Below are 15,068 nucleotides of genomic sequence, written 5' to 3'. Positions count from 1 at the left end.
TTTGTTCTGATTCTTCTGTCATGACATGACTAATGTGGAAATATGTTTAACATGATTGTGCATGTATAGCCCAAGTCAGATTGCTTGCTGTCTTGAGGGAGAAAAAAATTTGGAACTCAAAATTTTATAAAAGTGAATATTGAAAACTAAATTTTTTTTTTAGAAAAATGAAAAAAAAGGATCTTTTCATTTTTGTGCCTTGCACCTAGTAAGTACCTAATAATTCCTTGTTGATTAAATGATTGAGTTTAGTTAATGTGGATACTAGTTAGATTCAAAGAGATTCACTTATTCATTCAACAAATATTTATTAAGTACTTGGCACTTCAAAGGCATTGTATCAGGTGCTGGAGGGAGATATAAATGACACAGCCACTGCCTTAAAGAAACTTACTATCTAGTAGGTGAGACTTGTACATAACTATAATACATAATTTGTACTGCCTAATACACTTATTATAATAATTTCTATTAGTAACATCCAAAATGGCTTAATGGAGAAGCTGGCATTTAAAGTAGGATTTGAAAAATAGGTAGTTTTTTCAGTAAGCAAAAGTAAAGCTAAGCATATTCCAAGAATATGGAACAATATGAATGAAGGCATGAAGGTAGTAAAGCATGTATTGTTGCATGAAAGGAGAGGTAGCGTGGTACAGTGGAAAGCGCATAGTATTTGTAGTCAGAGAATTTGGGTTCAATTCTTGATTGATAATTACTCTCTAGGTCAGGACTTTAGACAAGTTATTTTACTTGTCTGGGCTCATAATGTGCCTTCTGGCTCAAAGTCTGTTCTTTAATAATCTAGTCTGACTAAACTAGATAATATTTGGGTCACATACAGTGCTATTGAATGGGATAGAAATTATGCATCCTTTTTTTCTTATTATTGAGATTAAAATATATTAAAGAAAAACCCCCAAAGTACACATTTTTTTCTTGAATCTGACTCATAAGTGACTTAGAAAAATGAGCAAGGTACCTAAATACATTTTGGGCAGTAGTGTCAATGAGAATAGAATAACACAATTCTGATGCTAGTCTTTGACTTTTCATGTTTTCCAGAAGAATATTATTGTGACCATTTTTTAGCATGACCTCTACAGTGTATTTAGTGGTAGTTTCTCATAACCAGTTTGAGGGGGTAGAGGAAGGGTTATTTTGGGGTTTTTTTCATAACTTCTTGCTAAAAGTCTTTTATTAAGGCCTTGTGTTACTACAGGTGTTGAACTTAAGGAAACAAATATATCTTTGTTATAAAGGGAGACAGTAAAGAGGTTCTCTCTTGCTCTCTTCTTTTCCCTTTTTCCCTTCACTTTCCCCTCTTTCTTGATTTCCTCTCTCCTCCCTCCCCTCTCTCCCTTTCCTCTCTAAAAGAAGATGGGTTGGGGAAAACTAGGCTATGAAGGGCTTTGAACACCAAATTGGATTTTGTATTTAATTGTGGAGGTGATAGGGAGCCACTGCAGTTTATTGAATAGGGGAGTGGCCATTGTCTGACATGCACAGTAGGAAAATTACTTTGGCAACTGCAGCCAGACCAACCAGCAGGCTATTGCCCTATGCCAAGTGTAAAGAGTGTAGTAGGGTGGTGTCAGAGAAGAAAAGGAGCTGAATTTGAGAGATGTTGCAGGGATAAAATCAATAAGCCTTGCAACAGATTAGATGTTCCAGGGCTAAGAAATGGTAAGGAGCTGAGGATGATACCTACTTAAAAGAGTGACCAACATTTCATAGTAAATAATGTTGAACAACTTGATTATGACTTTGTCTTGAAAATGAAGCCACAAGTTATGAAAAAACTTTTATTTTTTCTTTAAAAGAGTTAGTTTAGAATTACAACTGTATATATTCTTAGATCAAAGAATGAAATTATTATATGCATTGCATGCATTTTTTCTGAAAAAATTTGGTGATAGCACCTGTCACTTTGTGTTTGACTTTTATAGCAACATGGTCATAAAGAGGATCTTTTTACTAAAGCACATCAGAACTTCATCAGTTTATTCACGAACCTCTCTGTAACCTTTGATAATCAAATAGCATTTCTTGAGCTCTAGGCACTATACTAAACACTAGGGATATAGAAAAGGGCAAAAACTTTTCTTACTTTCAAGGAACTCACAGTCTGATTGGCGAGAGAAAGTATAAACAACTATGGACAGACAAGATACAGTATAAAGTGAAATTAGTCTAGGAAAGACGACACTAAAATTAAAGAGGACTGGGAATAGTTTCTTACAGAAAGTAGGGCTGAGCCTTGAAGGAAGCCAGGAGGACCCTTGGAGGAAAGCTAGGAGGCAGAGACGAAGAGAGAAAGTGTTCCAATCAGGGAGACATAAGAAGGGGGTAGCCAGTGAAAAAAAGCTGATTCAGGAGACAGAGTGTCATATAGGAGGAAGAGCAAAGAGTTCAGCATCGCTAGATCAGAAGAGTTTGTGGAGGGCAGTCAGATGTAAGAAGATGGGGAAAGGAGAAAGGAGCCAGGTTATGAAGTACTTTCATGGCTAAACAGGATTTTATGTTTTATTTTGGGAACAATAGGGAACCACTAGAGATTATTGAATAGGGGTGTAGGGTCAGCCTTACGTTTTAGGAAAATGAATTTGACAGCTAAGTAGAAGATGAATTGGAGAGTATTAGAGAATTGAGGCAAGGAGACTAACTTTCAGGCTGTTGCAATAATTCATGTATGAGATGATGATAAAGATCTACACCAGGATAGTAGCAGTGTCAAGGAATGGAAGGGGACATGTAGAAATGATGCTCTAAAGGGAGATTTGACAGGACTTGGTAACCAGTTGGATATATGGGCAGTGAGAGGTTGGGGTCCCTTGGGTAACTGGAAGGATGGTGGTACTGTTTACGGTGCTTGGGGGGGGACAACAATAATGAATTCAACTTTGGACATGGTGATTTTATGGGAGGGCATCCATTTTGAGATGTCTGATAGGCAGTTGGAGATGCAAGATTCAAGGTTTACACAGAGGTTTAGGCTGGACAAGTAGATCTGAGAATCAGTCTTCAAAAAGATTATAATTGAAATGAAGGGAGCTGATGAAATTGCTAAGTGAAATAGCATAGAAAGAGAAGAGAAACTTCAGGGATACCCATTGTTAGCAGAGGTGACCTGGATGAAGATCTAGTAAAGGAGACAAAGAAGGAGCAGTCAGACAGAGAGGAGGAGAACCAGGAGAGAGCAGTGTCCTGAAAATTTAGAGAGAAGAGAGTATCAAATGGTATTCAGATCATTAATTTGAAACCCTTCTTAAAGACACTCACTGACTCACAGAGATGTTGATGAGTTGGGATAATTGAAAGTTTAAGGGGGGAGGGGTGGTTGATGGACACCTGACTTCATAAGTGACTCCTTCCTTTATGAATGTTGTTGTATTATGATAACTTATGCTTTCCCATGCAGTCTCACAGGCAGGAAGTATGGCATAGTGAATGGAGAGCAGTCAGAACAGCTGAGCTGCAAGTGCTAACTCTAACACATACTAGTATGTGAGTACAACCAAATGGAGAGATTCCCTTAATTGTTTTTTCACTCCGTTTTCTCCTTTTACAAACATAAGTTCTAGATATGACTGTTGGGAGTGCCATAAACTGCCAAACATATGACAGCTTCTCAGCATCCCAGGGAACTGTGTGACATTGCTGAACAGAGCAGCTATTAATATGCATTGATAGAGGGAATTTCCTTATTGAGATATCTCACACAATTAAATCAGAGGTAGGGGCCAAAACAAAATGCAGTCATGTTACTATGGGCATGAGGTTCCCCTATATTTTATATTTGCTTATACATGTACCTGTTATTTCCAGTAGTAGAAAATAAGCTTTTAAAGAGCATGAACTTTGTTACCTGGTTTTGTAGACATTTTTGATTCACTATAGTATACTACCTTACAGAAGAGTACTTTTGAGTATCAGTTGAGATAAAGTACACAAAAACATTTTGCAAACCTGAAATCATTATATAATGTTAACTTATTTTTGTTCTCTGTGGCACAGTGGGCCAAAGGCCAGTCTAGAATCCAAGAAAATTTGGATTTAGATCCTGTTTCTAACATATATTGGCTGTGTGACCTTGGGGAAGTTACCTAATCTCTCAGTTGCTCAGGCAACTCTCAGTGATTGTAAGTGGCATAAAAAGTGCTGACTTGTGTTAATAGAGGATGTTTCCTCAACTAGGATTATTCTGTACTTGTACCAGTAAAATCACAGTTTCAGTCACTATCTTTATTGATGAAAATAAGTTTGATGAGATGAGTGTGATAGTGGAACCTGTGTAAGAGTTAGCCAGAACAGGTCACCCTCTCACAAAAAAGCCAACAGTTTTGATAGATTTTAAAATAATTGTATCTTTCTCTTATGCCCTACTGCCTTCCTCCTCTAGCTAATAGTGTTCCTTCCTTTTTCTTATACACCTAGTTTCTGCACTGAAAAGGCCCTGGTCCTTTTCTTTTCCTCATGGGTCCTTCATCACCACCACTATCCCACCCCCCAGCAATTCCCTCTGAAAACAAACAGGAGGTCTTGTGCGTTTGACAGTAAATGGCACTTACTGAAAGCAGCCATATCTAAAACTTCCTTGTCTTTGTGAAGAAGAATAAACTAGTAAAAAAACAATTAAAGAATTCTTCTCCATTTGTTTCTACTCCTAGCATAAAGCATTTCATCTTTCCAGCAATTATCAGTGGTGGTTCATAAAAACCTAGGAAGGCCTCATAGACATGGGGAAGGGTATGGGTGGAGCTCATGTTTCCATTTGGGTTCTTTTTGTTTTTTTATAGAAATTTAACTATGTCCATTTTATATGCCTAAGAAAAATGTCAGTAGCTGATAAGGGACTAAGATGAGCTGTGCTGCTGTAGCCCCCTCTAGTGACAAAAGAATCTAGTCGCTCCTCTAAGAACCACTATTTCTGTTTCTGCAGTATTCATTAATACAGAACTGACGCCTATTTTCTTTTCCTTTTAATGAGTGTCATAGATTAGAAGATGCTTTCTCAAGTCTTATAATGTCATAATTCCAACTTATAACTTCTCTGTTATTTATTATATTTCTCAAGTCCATTCTTTAAATTAGTTGTGAATCAGCAAGCATTTATTAAGAGGCTACTTATGCTAGGTTACTTATCCTAGCACTTTGCTATGTTCTGTATGTTTTATCAGGAGATAACTGTTTATCATCTAAATATAAATAAAATAAATACAAGATTATTACAGGAAAGACGTAATTAGTTGGCGAAATCAAGAAAGATCGTGCAGAACAAATGGTACTTGAACTGCATCTTAAAGTAAGAGGATTGTTTTGAGTTAGAAGTGAAAAGAGAATGTATTAGGTGGAAAACCAAGTGCTGTGTCTAAGGAATGGATAGATAAGTTTGGCTTCCTTTGTAGGAAGAGGAGTAATGCATAATGAGGCTGAAAATATTAGGGCTAGGTTGTCAGGTTTAGTTAGCTTAATAAGCTAAACAGAGGGATTTATAGTTTATTCTACTGGAGTTCGCTGAGCATGGACATGACAACAAATTTTTGTAAGGAAATTTACTTTGGCAGGTGTTGGAAGATGAACTGAAGTGGGAAGGAGGGGAGACTTAAAGATAGGAGGCCAACTATTTAGCTATTTCAGTAGTCCTGGTGAGAGGTAATGAGTGCCTGAAAGGAGGTAATGACTGTGTAAGTAGAAGGGGAAGCAGTCAAATGCGAGTGAGATAACGTTGTAGAGCAAGAAAGTGGAAGACTTTGGCAATTGATTGAATATGTGAGATAATAGAAAATTAGAAATCAAGGATAAATGTCAGGACTCTAATTCTAAGAGACTGAGAAAGGGGAATGGATATGGGGGTAGGGGGAGGGCAGGGTATGAGTCCTGTGTTGGACATGTTGAATTTAAGTAACATTCAGTTTGAAATGTGCAAGGGGAAGTTGGTTATAAAAGACGAGAGATTAGGAGAGAGAATAGGGCCTTGGTATATAGATCTGAGAGTTATCTGCATCCAAATGGTAATTGAGTCAGAGAGAGCTAATAAAGTCACCAAGTCAGAGAGTTTAGAGAAAAAAGAGGCTCTGAATATAATGTTGGAATAATACATTCACAGTTAGTGGGTATGTCATGGAAGAAAATTGGCAAAGAAGACTAAGCAGAGGTAGAAGACCCAGGAAGGAGTAATTGACAAAAATCCAAAGAAGAAAGAATATTCTGGAAGAGAAATGGGTCAAGAAGTATGGAGTTTTGAGGCAGGGCCAGAATGGTAGAGAAAAGGCACGGACTTGCCTGAGCTCTCTCTAAAACTCCTCCAAACAACTTTAAATAATACCCCCAAACAAATTCTGGAGCACCAGAACACACAAAAGGACAGGGTGAAACAATTTTCCAGTCAAAGACAACTTAGAAGGCCTGTCACACTGTAGTGACAGTGGAGTACAGTCTAGTGCAAGTGGTACCAGCACTGATCAGACTCCAATAAACTAGAAAAAAACCTTGGGAACAACTAAATTAGCAGCAGCTGCTTCCAAAACTCTCAGTCCACAGATGGTAAGAGGGTTGAACAAGTGGTCAGAGATGACAGGGATCTCTTTGTTGGCGCTTGGGGCCCAACTCTGTTGCTTTCTACATATTTGGATCCGGTCCTGCATCTCAGTCCCAGGTTGCGGCAGAACACTAGCACGCCAGAGCTGCAGCCACAGGGGAACGTAGACTCTCTTTACAATTCCAGGGCAGAAAGAATTGCTCATAAACTGTAACACAGGCCAGGAGAGTAGTAAACCCGCCTCTCCTTGGATTATACCACCTTGAAAGAACTGAAAACTTACAGGTCCCTAGAAGTATCTCTGAAAACAGCTACATAAAACCCCTGAAGCTTGAATGCATCTTGCACCCCAGAAGCAGAACCCCACTTTAACAAAGAGAATTAGGCTGTAAAAATGAGCAAACAACAGAAAAAAATTTCTAACTATAAAAAGTTAATATGACAAGGAAGATCCAAATACACACTCAGAAGACAGCAAAGTTGAAACTCCTACATCCAAAGCCTTAAAGGAAAATATGAATTGGTCTCAGGCCATGGAAGAGCTCATAAAGAATATTTTAAATCAAGTAAAGGTAGAGGAAAAATTGGGAATTAAAAAGAGTGATGCAAGAAAGTCATGAAAAAGGAGTCAACAGATTGCTGTAAAGGATGCATACACAAAAAATACTGAAGGAAAGAACACCTTAAAAACAGGTAAAAGAGGTACAAAAATCCAATGAAGAGAAAATGCTTTGAAAAGTAGAATTGGCCAAATGGAAAAAGAGGGACAAAAATTAACTGAAGAAAAGAACTCCTTAAAAACTAGAATTGGCCAGATGGAAAAAGAAGTACAAAAGCTCACTGAAGAAGATAATTCCTTAAAAGAAATATGAGGTTTGTGAAAAGATGTTTAGGTTTGGCAGTTAAAAGACCTTTGAAAGTTTTAGAGAAAGCAGTTTGAATTGAATGGTCATCAGAATCCAGATTGCAGAAGTTTGAGGAGTAAGAGATGAAGTGTAGGCAATAAATGTAGATAATTTTTTTTTCAGAAGCTTGGCTTAGAAATGTAAGGGGAGATGCAAAATGATAATGGGGATTGGGGATGGTAGAGTCTAGTAGAGTACTTTTTGGAATAGAGTAGACTTGGACGCATTTGAAACCAGTCAAGAAACAGCCAGTAGATAAGGAAGATTAAAAGTCTGCTGGAGAAGATGGGAGAGGATATTAAGAAGGTATATAGAGGGATTCCCCTGGGTAAGTTAGAAGGGCCATATCATTATTAAAGATCATGTGAAATTAAGTTAGAGTAAGGGATAATATCTGAGAGTTTTGAATTGGTGTTGAAATTTGAAAACAGCAAAAAATCAGCCATATTGTGAAATATTTTGTCATCTTTAGTTTTATGTTAAAGAACCACTCCCCTGGCAATGTCTCTTATCATAACCAAGTTGTGATTGTTCCTTGTGCCTTCCCAAAGGTCGTGCTCTCTTCATCTGATTCAGAGGCTGTGCTCTTAAACTGATTCAGACAAGCTCCACGTATTAGCTTAGAAGCTTGCTCTTAAGAACAAGGCCTAGAAAGAGAGGGAATTGCTCAAGAGAGGGAAAAGCCCAAGTTTGGCTTTAAGTTTGACATAAATCATTGTATTTATACATATGGACCAACTAATCCTAAATTCTTTAGTGGAAAAAACGAAGTGATTCACCTGGAAAGAGATAATCAGTTATAGGACAGACAGCAAGGAGAGAAAATCAAGTAATTTGTCAATTCTGTTTCTTCCAAGAAGTGAGGCTTTGCTTCATTGACCTTAAGAAGAAGCTTCAAAAAGCATTTTTAAAATTGTTTAAAGAATGCTAGAAAGTAGAAGCATGTTTATATCATCATATAAAGTGAACCTTTAGACTATATGATTCAGATTGTGCTTTAAGAATTTAGAAAAAGAAAAATTCCTTGTTGGAAGACAGTAGTCAGGGAAGGTAATAAAGGGATGCTGTGAGATTTAGCTCAGTAGAGATCACAAAGATAGTATTACAAGAGGAAGAGGCAACATGAGCAAAAGCAGACATATAAACTTTACCAGACATTGAAGACATGGTGAAAAAGTATTTTTAAATCTTGATCTATTGATGAGGGATAGTGTTGTTTTTTATTGTTTCCAAAATTTGGGGAAAATTAAAATTTGGGATGAAGCAAATAGAGTCCAGTAGGGATACATGCATAGTCGTTTGCATGGGTAAAAAAGATTAGTTTTAGAAGTGCAAGATGATAAATATAGCATTTATGTGACTTTACAGATAAGCAGAGGGGATAGCAAGAAGAAGAATGGAAAAAGTTATCTCACATAATCAGGGTAGAAGTCTGTGCAATCAGAAGAAGGGGTAGGGTAGTGGGTGACATTTGAACTTCACTCTTATCTGAACTGGTTAAAGGAGGGAATAATATGCAAACATACTGAATTGAATACAGAAATAAAATTTATTCAGTAGGGAAGACAGAAGAGGGAGGGAATAAGAAAGAATGTAGAAGGGAAGAGATTTGTTATTGTTCAGTCATTCAGTCATGTCCTACTCTTCATAACCCCGTGGACCATAGCACACCAGTCTCTTTAATAGTGTCCATAGGTTTTTCTTGGCCAAGATACTGGAGTGGTTTGCCATTTTCTTCTCTAGTGGATCACCTTTTATCAGAATTTTTCACTGTGACCTTTCTGTCTTGGGCAACCCAGCAGAGCATAGCTCATAGTTTTATTGAACTACACAAGCCCCTCTTCCACAGCAAGGCAGTGATCCAGGAGAGGATAGGAGGATTAGTCCTAGGCAAAACAAACTCTAAAGACATACACAAAATATTTATTGCAGCTCTTCTTACAGTAGTAAAGAATTGGAAACCAAGAGAGTGTCCACGATTTGAGGAATGAATGAACAAGTTGTTGTATGTAAGTGTGCTGAAACGCTGTTGTGCTATAAGAAGTGATGAAGTGGATGGTTTCAGAGAAGCAAGTTCATACAAGAAGACTTGTATGAACTGATGTAGCCTGAGGTGAGCATGACAGTTATAAAGACAGACACCTTGGAAAGTGTTAAAAACTGATCAATGCAGCGATATCACCCACAGTTATAGAGCATTCATCAAGAAAATATGCTACTCCACCTCCTGATAGAGTGATGATAGACTCAAGAATTAAGAATAAAACATTTTTTTAGGACATGGCCTATTTAGGGATTTTCCTTGACCATATATGTTTGTAACAGGAGTTTTATTTTCCTTTCTGTCTCAATAATGGAGACTAAGGAGGGCGAGGGGGAGAGGGGAGAAAATAGATTATTGTTGATTTAAACTAAAAAAAAATTAGATTCTTTTTTTTTTTTTAAATGACAGTGATGAGCTGGAAAATGACTAGAATAGCCTAGCCGAGATGGTGAAAGATGTCCATGTCATCTAAGGATCATTTGAAGGAACTGGGGATATTTAGCCTGGAGAAGAGAAGACTCAGAGGGTCATGATAGCATTTTTTTTTTAATATTTTGTTATATTTTTATTTGTTTTTTTGGATATTTACCAATTGCATTTTTTTTTAATTCATCGTTAAATTTTCAATTCCAAATTCCCTCCCTTTAGTCCTTTTACCATCTGTTGAGAAATCAAGCAATATGATATCCATTATACATGTGAAACATATTTCCATATTAGCCATGTTGCTCATGTGCTTGTGCACACATGTGTGAAAAATAAAAATGAAAAAATATATGTTTAAACTTACACTCAAAGTTCAGTTTTCTCTGGAGGTAGATAGCGTTTTTCATTATGAGTCCTTTGGAATTGTTATGAATCATAGTAACTTAAGTCTTTCACAGTTGATCATTGTTACGATACTGCTGTTAATGTGTACAATATTTTCCTGATTTTGCTCATTTTGTATCATTTCACATGTTTGCCAAGGTTTTTCTGAACCCATCCTACTTGTCATTTCTTATAGAACAATTGCATTCCATCACATTGTGCTGCAATTTGTTCAGCCATTCCCCAGCTATTGGGTATCCCCTCAATTTCCAATTCTTTGCCAGCCAAAAAGAGCTTCATTAGACATTTTTGTACATAGAAGTCCTTTCCCTTTTTCTTTGATCTCTTTGGAATAATGTGGTACTGTTGGGTCATAGGGTATACACAGTTTTATAGCCCTTTGGACATAGTTCCAAATTGTTCTCCAGAATGCTAGAACCACAGGATTACCATTTTCAATTATGAGGGACTTTCTTAGGGAGGACAGATTATATTTAATATATTTGACCTCTGAGAGTAGAACAAGGAGCAAATAGGTAGAAACAGTAAAGAAACAAATTTAGGCTTCATGTAAGGAAAAAATTTTCTAGCAAATATTGTTCTCTGAAAGTGGAAAGTCCTGCCTTTAAAGTTTGTAGTTTTTCTCATTGGAGATACAAGCAGAGGATGAAGGGCAACTTGTTGAGCATGTCATAACAGGAATTCTATTTGCTTATGGATTAGATTAGGTGGCTAGTGAGATCCTTTCCAAATCTCAAATGACATGAATCTGACTTGTTCATACCATGTGTTAGCTATTACCTTTCCAGTTAGTGACACCTGCAGATTTGATATACAACTGGCTATGCCTTTATCCAAGTCATTGATAAAAATGTTCAGCAGCAAGGGCCAATCACACATCCCCAGATATATGTGGTTTCCATCAGAAACCTGTTACGTTGACATTCAAACATTAACAACTACCTTTTGTGTCTGGTCCTTCAACCAGTTTGGGGTTCATCCAATTTTATTATCTAGTCTAAATCTTTCTTCTACCCAGAATCTAGGTAAATTATATCTATAACATTCATTCTTTTAGTAACCCTGTCAGAAGAGGAAATAAAATTAGTCTTCCATGACTTAATCTTCATGAAGCCATAATGACTCTTTGTAATCACCTCTGATCCTGAGCAAGTAATTTGCCTCAGTTCCCTTATCTTTAAATGGAGATAGTAATACCTATCTCATAAGGTTTTTATGAGGAATTAAATGAGTTAATATACTATAGCACTTTACCAGTTTTAAAGCACTATATAAATGCTAGCTCCCTATTTTTATTGGTGGTGTTATCCTCAGCCATCCCTTTAATGATCTATTCTAGAATTTTGCCAGGAGTTGAAGTCAAAAGGTCACTAACCACTCATTTATATATTCTTCTTATCAGTGGAACAATACATACTTTTATCCAGTATCTCCCATTTTCATTGATCTTTCAAATATCACTGACAATGTCTCACCATTCACATTTGCCCAATTTTTTAGGACCCATGGGCCTGAGGATATAGTTTATTTGAACCATGTGACTTGAATTCATTGAGGGCGACTAATGACATTAAATCTTCTAGTATAAAGACAGGAATTATAGTGGAGAATATTGTGAGCCAAGTGCTAAACTCCTTGAGAAAGGAAGAATGACCTTGGGGCCAATAGATAACAGCCACTTGGCTCTGGCATTGGGTGATATATCTGAATAGAATGAACTTCCAAAATGCAAAAGGTAATAAAAATTGCCAGCAGTTATATAGTGTTTTTAAAGTTTGCATAAATGGTTCATTCTCTTTTTCAGATTATAGTGTTCTGAATGGATTGTTTTAGATAAGTAGTGTAAAATAATAAATGGTTGGTTGGTTAGTTATTGTCCTTCTTTTTCAAAGAGGACCAAAATGACATCACTGTACTAGAGTCAAGTTTCAGTGTGTCTTACTGTGGCTGATCATACCAATATGAGCTCAGAGTGCTCTACCACAGGTTGGGCACAAATAGTTCATATGAGCATTTGGGGTGGATACTCCAAATTTGCACATCTTGCATTTCCTTTGAGCTTTTTCAATTCTGCTTTGCTCATAGAGCACAGCGCCTTCTCAGATGTGGGTCCACCATGCTGATTGATCCTGTGCCAGTGTCTCCCATGTCACATAATCAGTTCCAGAGTTCTTAAGAGAGACCTAGAGAGTGTCCCTGTATCACTTCTTCTGACTACCATGTGAACATTTGCCCTGTATGAGTTCTCCATAAAATAGTCTTTCTGGGAAGGGTACATTTTGTATTCAAACAGCGTGACCAGCTCATCAGAATTGGCTGTCTGAAGCAGAGTTTGAATGCTTGGCAGTTTAATTCAAGTAAGGACCTCAGTGACTGGTACCTTATCTTCCCAGGTGGTTACCTTGCAAGATGATAAATATAGACTTTGGAAATACATAGTAAAATGGTATCTTTATATTACTGACATTTATTTTTGGCATTTAAAATACTTTCTGAGAATGTTTACTTTTTATAAATGGTCACTGCTGTCTTAATTCATATCAGCATGAAATAATGTTTTAGAAGTATACAAATATTGCAGTAGTAAAATGAGGCAGCATGTTATTGTGGGAAAAGCATTGACCCTAGGAATCAGAAGACCTACTTCTAATCCTAGTTTTGCTAGTAGCTCATTGTGTGATGTTGCACAATAGCATGCAGACTCAAGTGTCAAAGTCAATAAACATTTCCTAAGTGCCTTCTGTGTACAAGGCACTGTGCTATGCATCAGGGATACAAAGAAAGACACAATAATCCCTGCCTTTAAGGAGCTCACATAAAAAGAAGATGAAAAGCTATGGAGGTGAGGAGGAAGGAGAGAGAAAGGGAGGTTACCCAGCTGGGGGCATGATGAAGTCCTGTAGCTGAAGTGGTAAATGATCTGAAGAAGCAGAGTTTTGGAGTCAATTTCATTTTGCAGAATGTTGAGTTCTGGAGACCATGAAGTCCAGGGAAGTAGCTGGGTAGGAAATGATGAGGTGAATTCTCTGTGTACCCTCCTTAAATGGTGGATGATCTAGGAGGAACTCTTCAATTTCTGCTCTCTCTGCAGGCAGAGGGAATAAGGGGCCTCAAAAACAGGGAGTGCTGAATAGGTATGAGTTTCAAGGTTAATTTTATTTTACAGAATGAAATCCAGGAAAGTAGCTGGGTAGAAAATGATGAGGCACATTCTCATTGTACTTTAGTCTTTTGGCCTATAAAATAAAGAGCTTAAACTCAATAACCTCTAAGGGATTTTCCGGCTCTAATATTCCATGATTTTGTGGCTAGGCCTTAAGTGTGAAGAATTCTAGATTACCTCTAGATAATCTTTGTACAGCTTTGAGCAAATCACTTAATTTCTCTGAGCCTTAATTTACTCATCTGTAAATGGGAAGTAAGGTACCAGTTTGTCTCAAATAAGGGTTGTTATTTTGATATATTAATTAAAGGAGACATTTTGAGTTAGAAAGCTAAGCAGCAGGAAGCATGGGATTAGCCTGTAATTATTGAGTTGCATTTAGGCCATTTGTAGGCTGAAATGAAATTAGAATGAACTCACATGAATCCTAATTGAGTCCTGATCTTCCTTATTACTTTTCATAGTACAATGGAAAGAGTCATCTATGTTAGAGGATCTGTGTTAGAATTTCAGAACTGTTTACTTTCCACATGTATGAACTTTGACAAATCACTACTTCTCTCCTCTGTGAGTCTTAATTTCCTATCTGTAAAATGAGGAGGTTGAATTAGGTGATCCTACAATCTTCTGTTCCTCATTTCCCTTCTCATATCTGTCACAGTGAGAGCTAAAAATAGCAACAATTGCTAGAGCCTATCTCTTAGTAAATGAGAGATTAGTATAGATGTGAATTTAGTAGTGTTCTAAGCTCTTAGATGAGAAATATGAGAGAATACCAAATAAAATACCTCTTAGGAATACTTTGCAAAATACTGTTCTAAGAATTTATATTTCTAAGAATGTTGATTAAAGTTAATATTTTTCTAGTTAAGGAGTAAAGCCCTCCTAACTAGTTTGGAGAAAGTAATTACAGCTATACTCTGAGATATTGATTTACATTCTTGCCTTCATTAGCTAAAAAAATACTATTTACACAAGAGAGGAAACTGCCTCTCTCTGATTTGCCTCTTTTCTTTCCTCTCCTCATTAGCCCAAAGAGCCGGCTGATACAGTTAAAGAAAGAAAAACTGGAGTACACTCCTGGAGAGCATGAGTATGGATTATTCCCAGCTCCTATTCATGTTGGTGAGTACTTGATGTTCACATTTTTGCTGAAAAATAAGTGGTGTTTCTCGAATTTAAGTGAAAATTCTTTTTGTCTTCCCCTTGTTGTTCTTTATATGGAGTCAAGCTCTTTCTCTTCTGATAGATAACATTTACATTGCCCAATATGTGGTAGAGCCTCCAGAACTCACATTACCTTGACCCTAACATGGTGGTATCAGTTTGGTCCTCTTTAAGAACAAAGGACAACGACTAACTCCCAACAGCCCTTTATGAATTTTTTTTTCTTTTGAACAGTTTGAGATGTCAGGTGCCGTATGCAGGGGAAGTTAAAAAAATTTATTTAATAAAAATTCCAGTCTCTTAAGAAAGGTCCCCTAGCTATTGAATCACCAGTTTTCTCATCTAAGAAAACTCAGACACATCTATTTAGGAGTTTTATTGAAAGTTTTTCCCAGTTCAAAAGGAGTGAAATAAATTAGA

The 15,068-nt window shown here is 36.9% G+C and overlaps 1 protein-coding gene across 4 annotated transcripts in view; it reads left to right on the top strand.

Moving 5' to 3' along the window:
- The window catches only part of ASH1L (ASH1 like histone lysine methyltransferase), a 249,432-nt gene that overhangs the window by 147,721 nt on the left and 86,643 nt on the right, over positions 1 to 15,068 (top strand). For all 4 annotated transcript variants that reach the window (XM_072637784.1, XM_072637785.1, XM_072637783.1 and 1 more), the window contains exon 7: positions 14,512 to 14,606. In XM_072637784.1, the coding sequence (XP_072493885.1) occupies positions 14,512 to 14,606 (95 nt within the window). The remainder of the gene's footprint in view (positions 1 to 14,511; positions 14,607 to 15,068) is intronic.

This window comes from Notamacropus eugenii, chromosome 2 (genome assembly GCF_028372415.1).
Source record: "Notamacropus eugenii isolate mMacEug1 chromosome 2, mMacEug1.pri_v2, whole genome shotgun sequence".
In the NCBI taxonomy this organism is placed as follows: domain Eukaryota; kingdom Metazoa; phylum Chordata; class Mammalia; order Diprotodontia; family Macropodidae; genus Notamacropus; species Notamacropus eugenii.
This window is presented reverse-complemented; position numbering and strand designations above follow the sequence as displayed.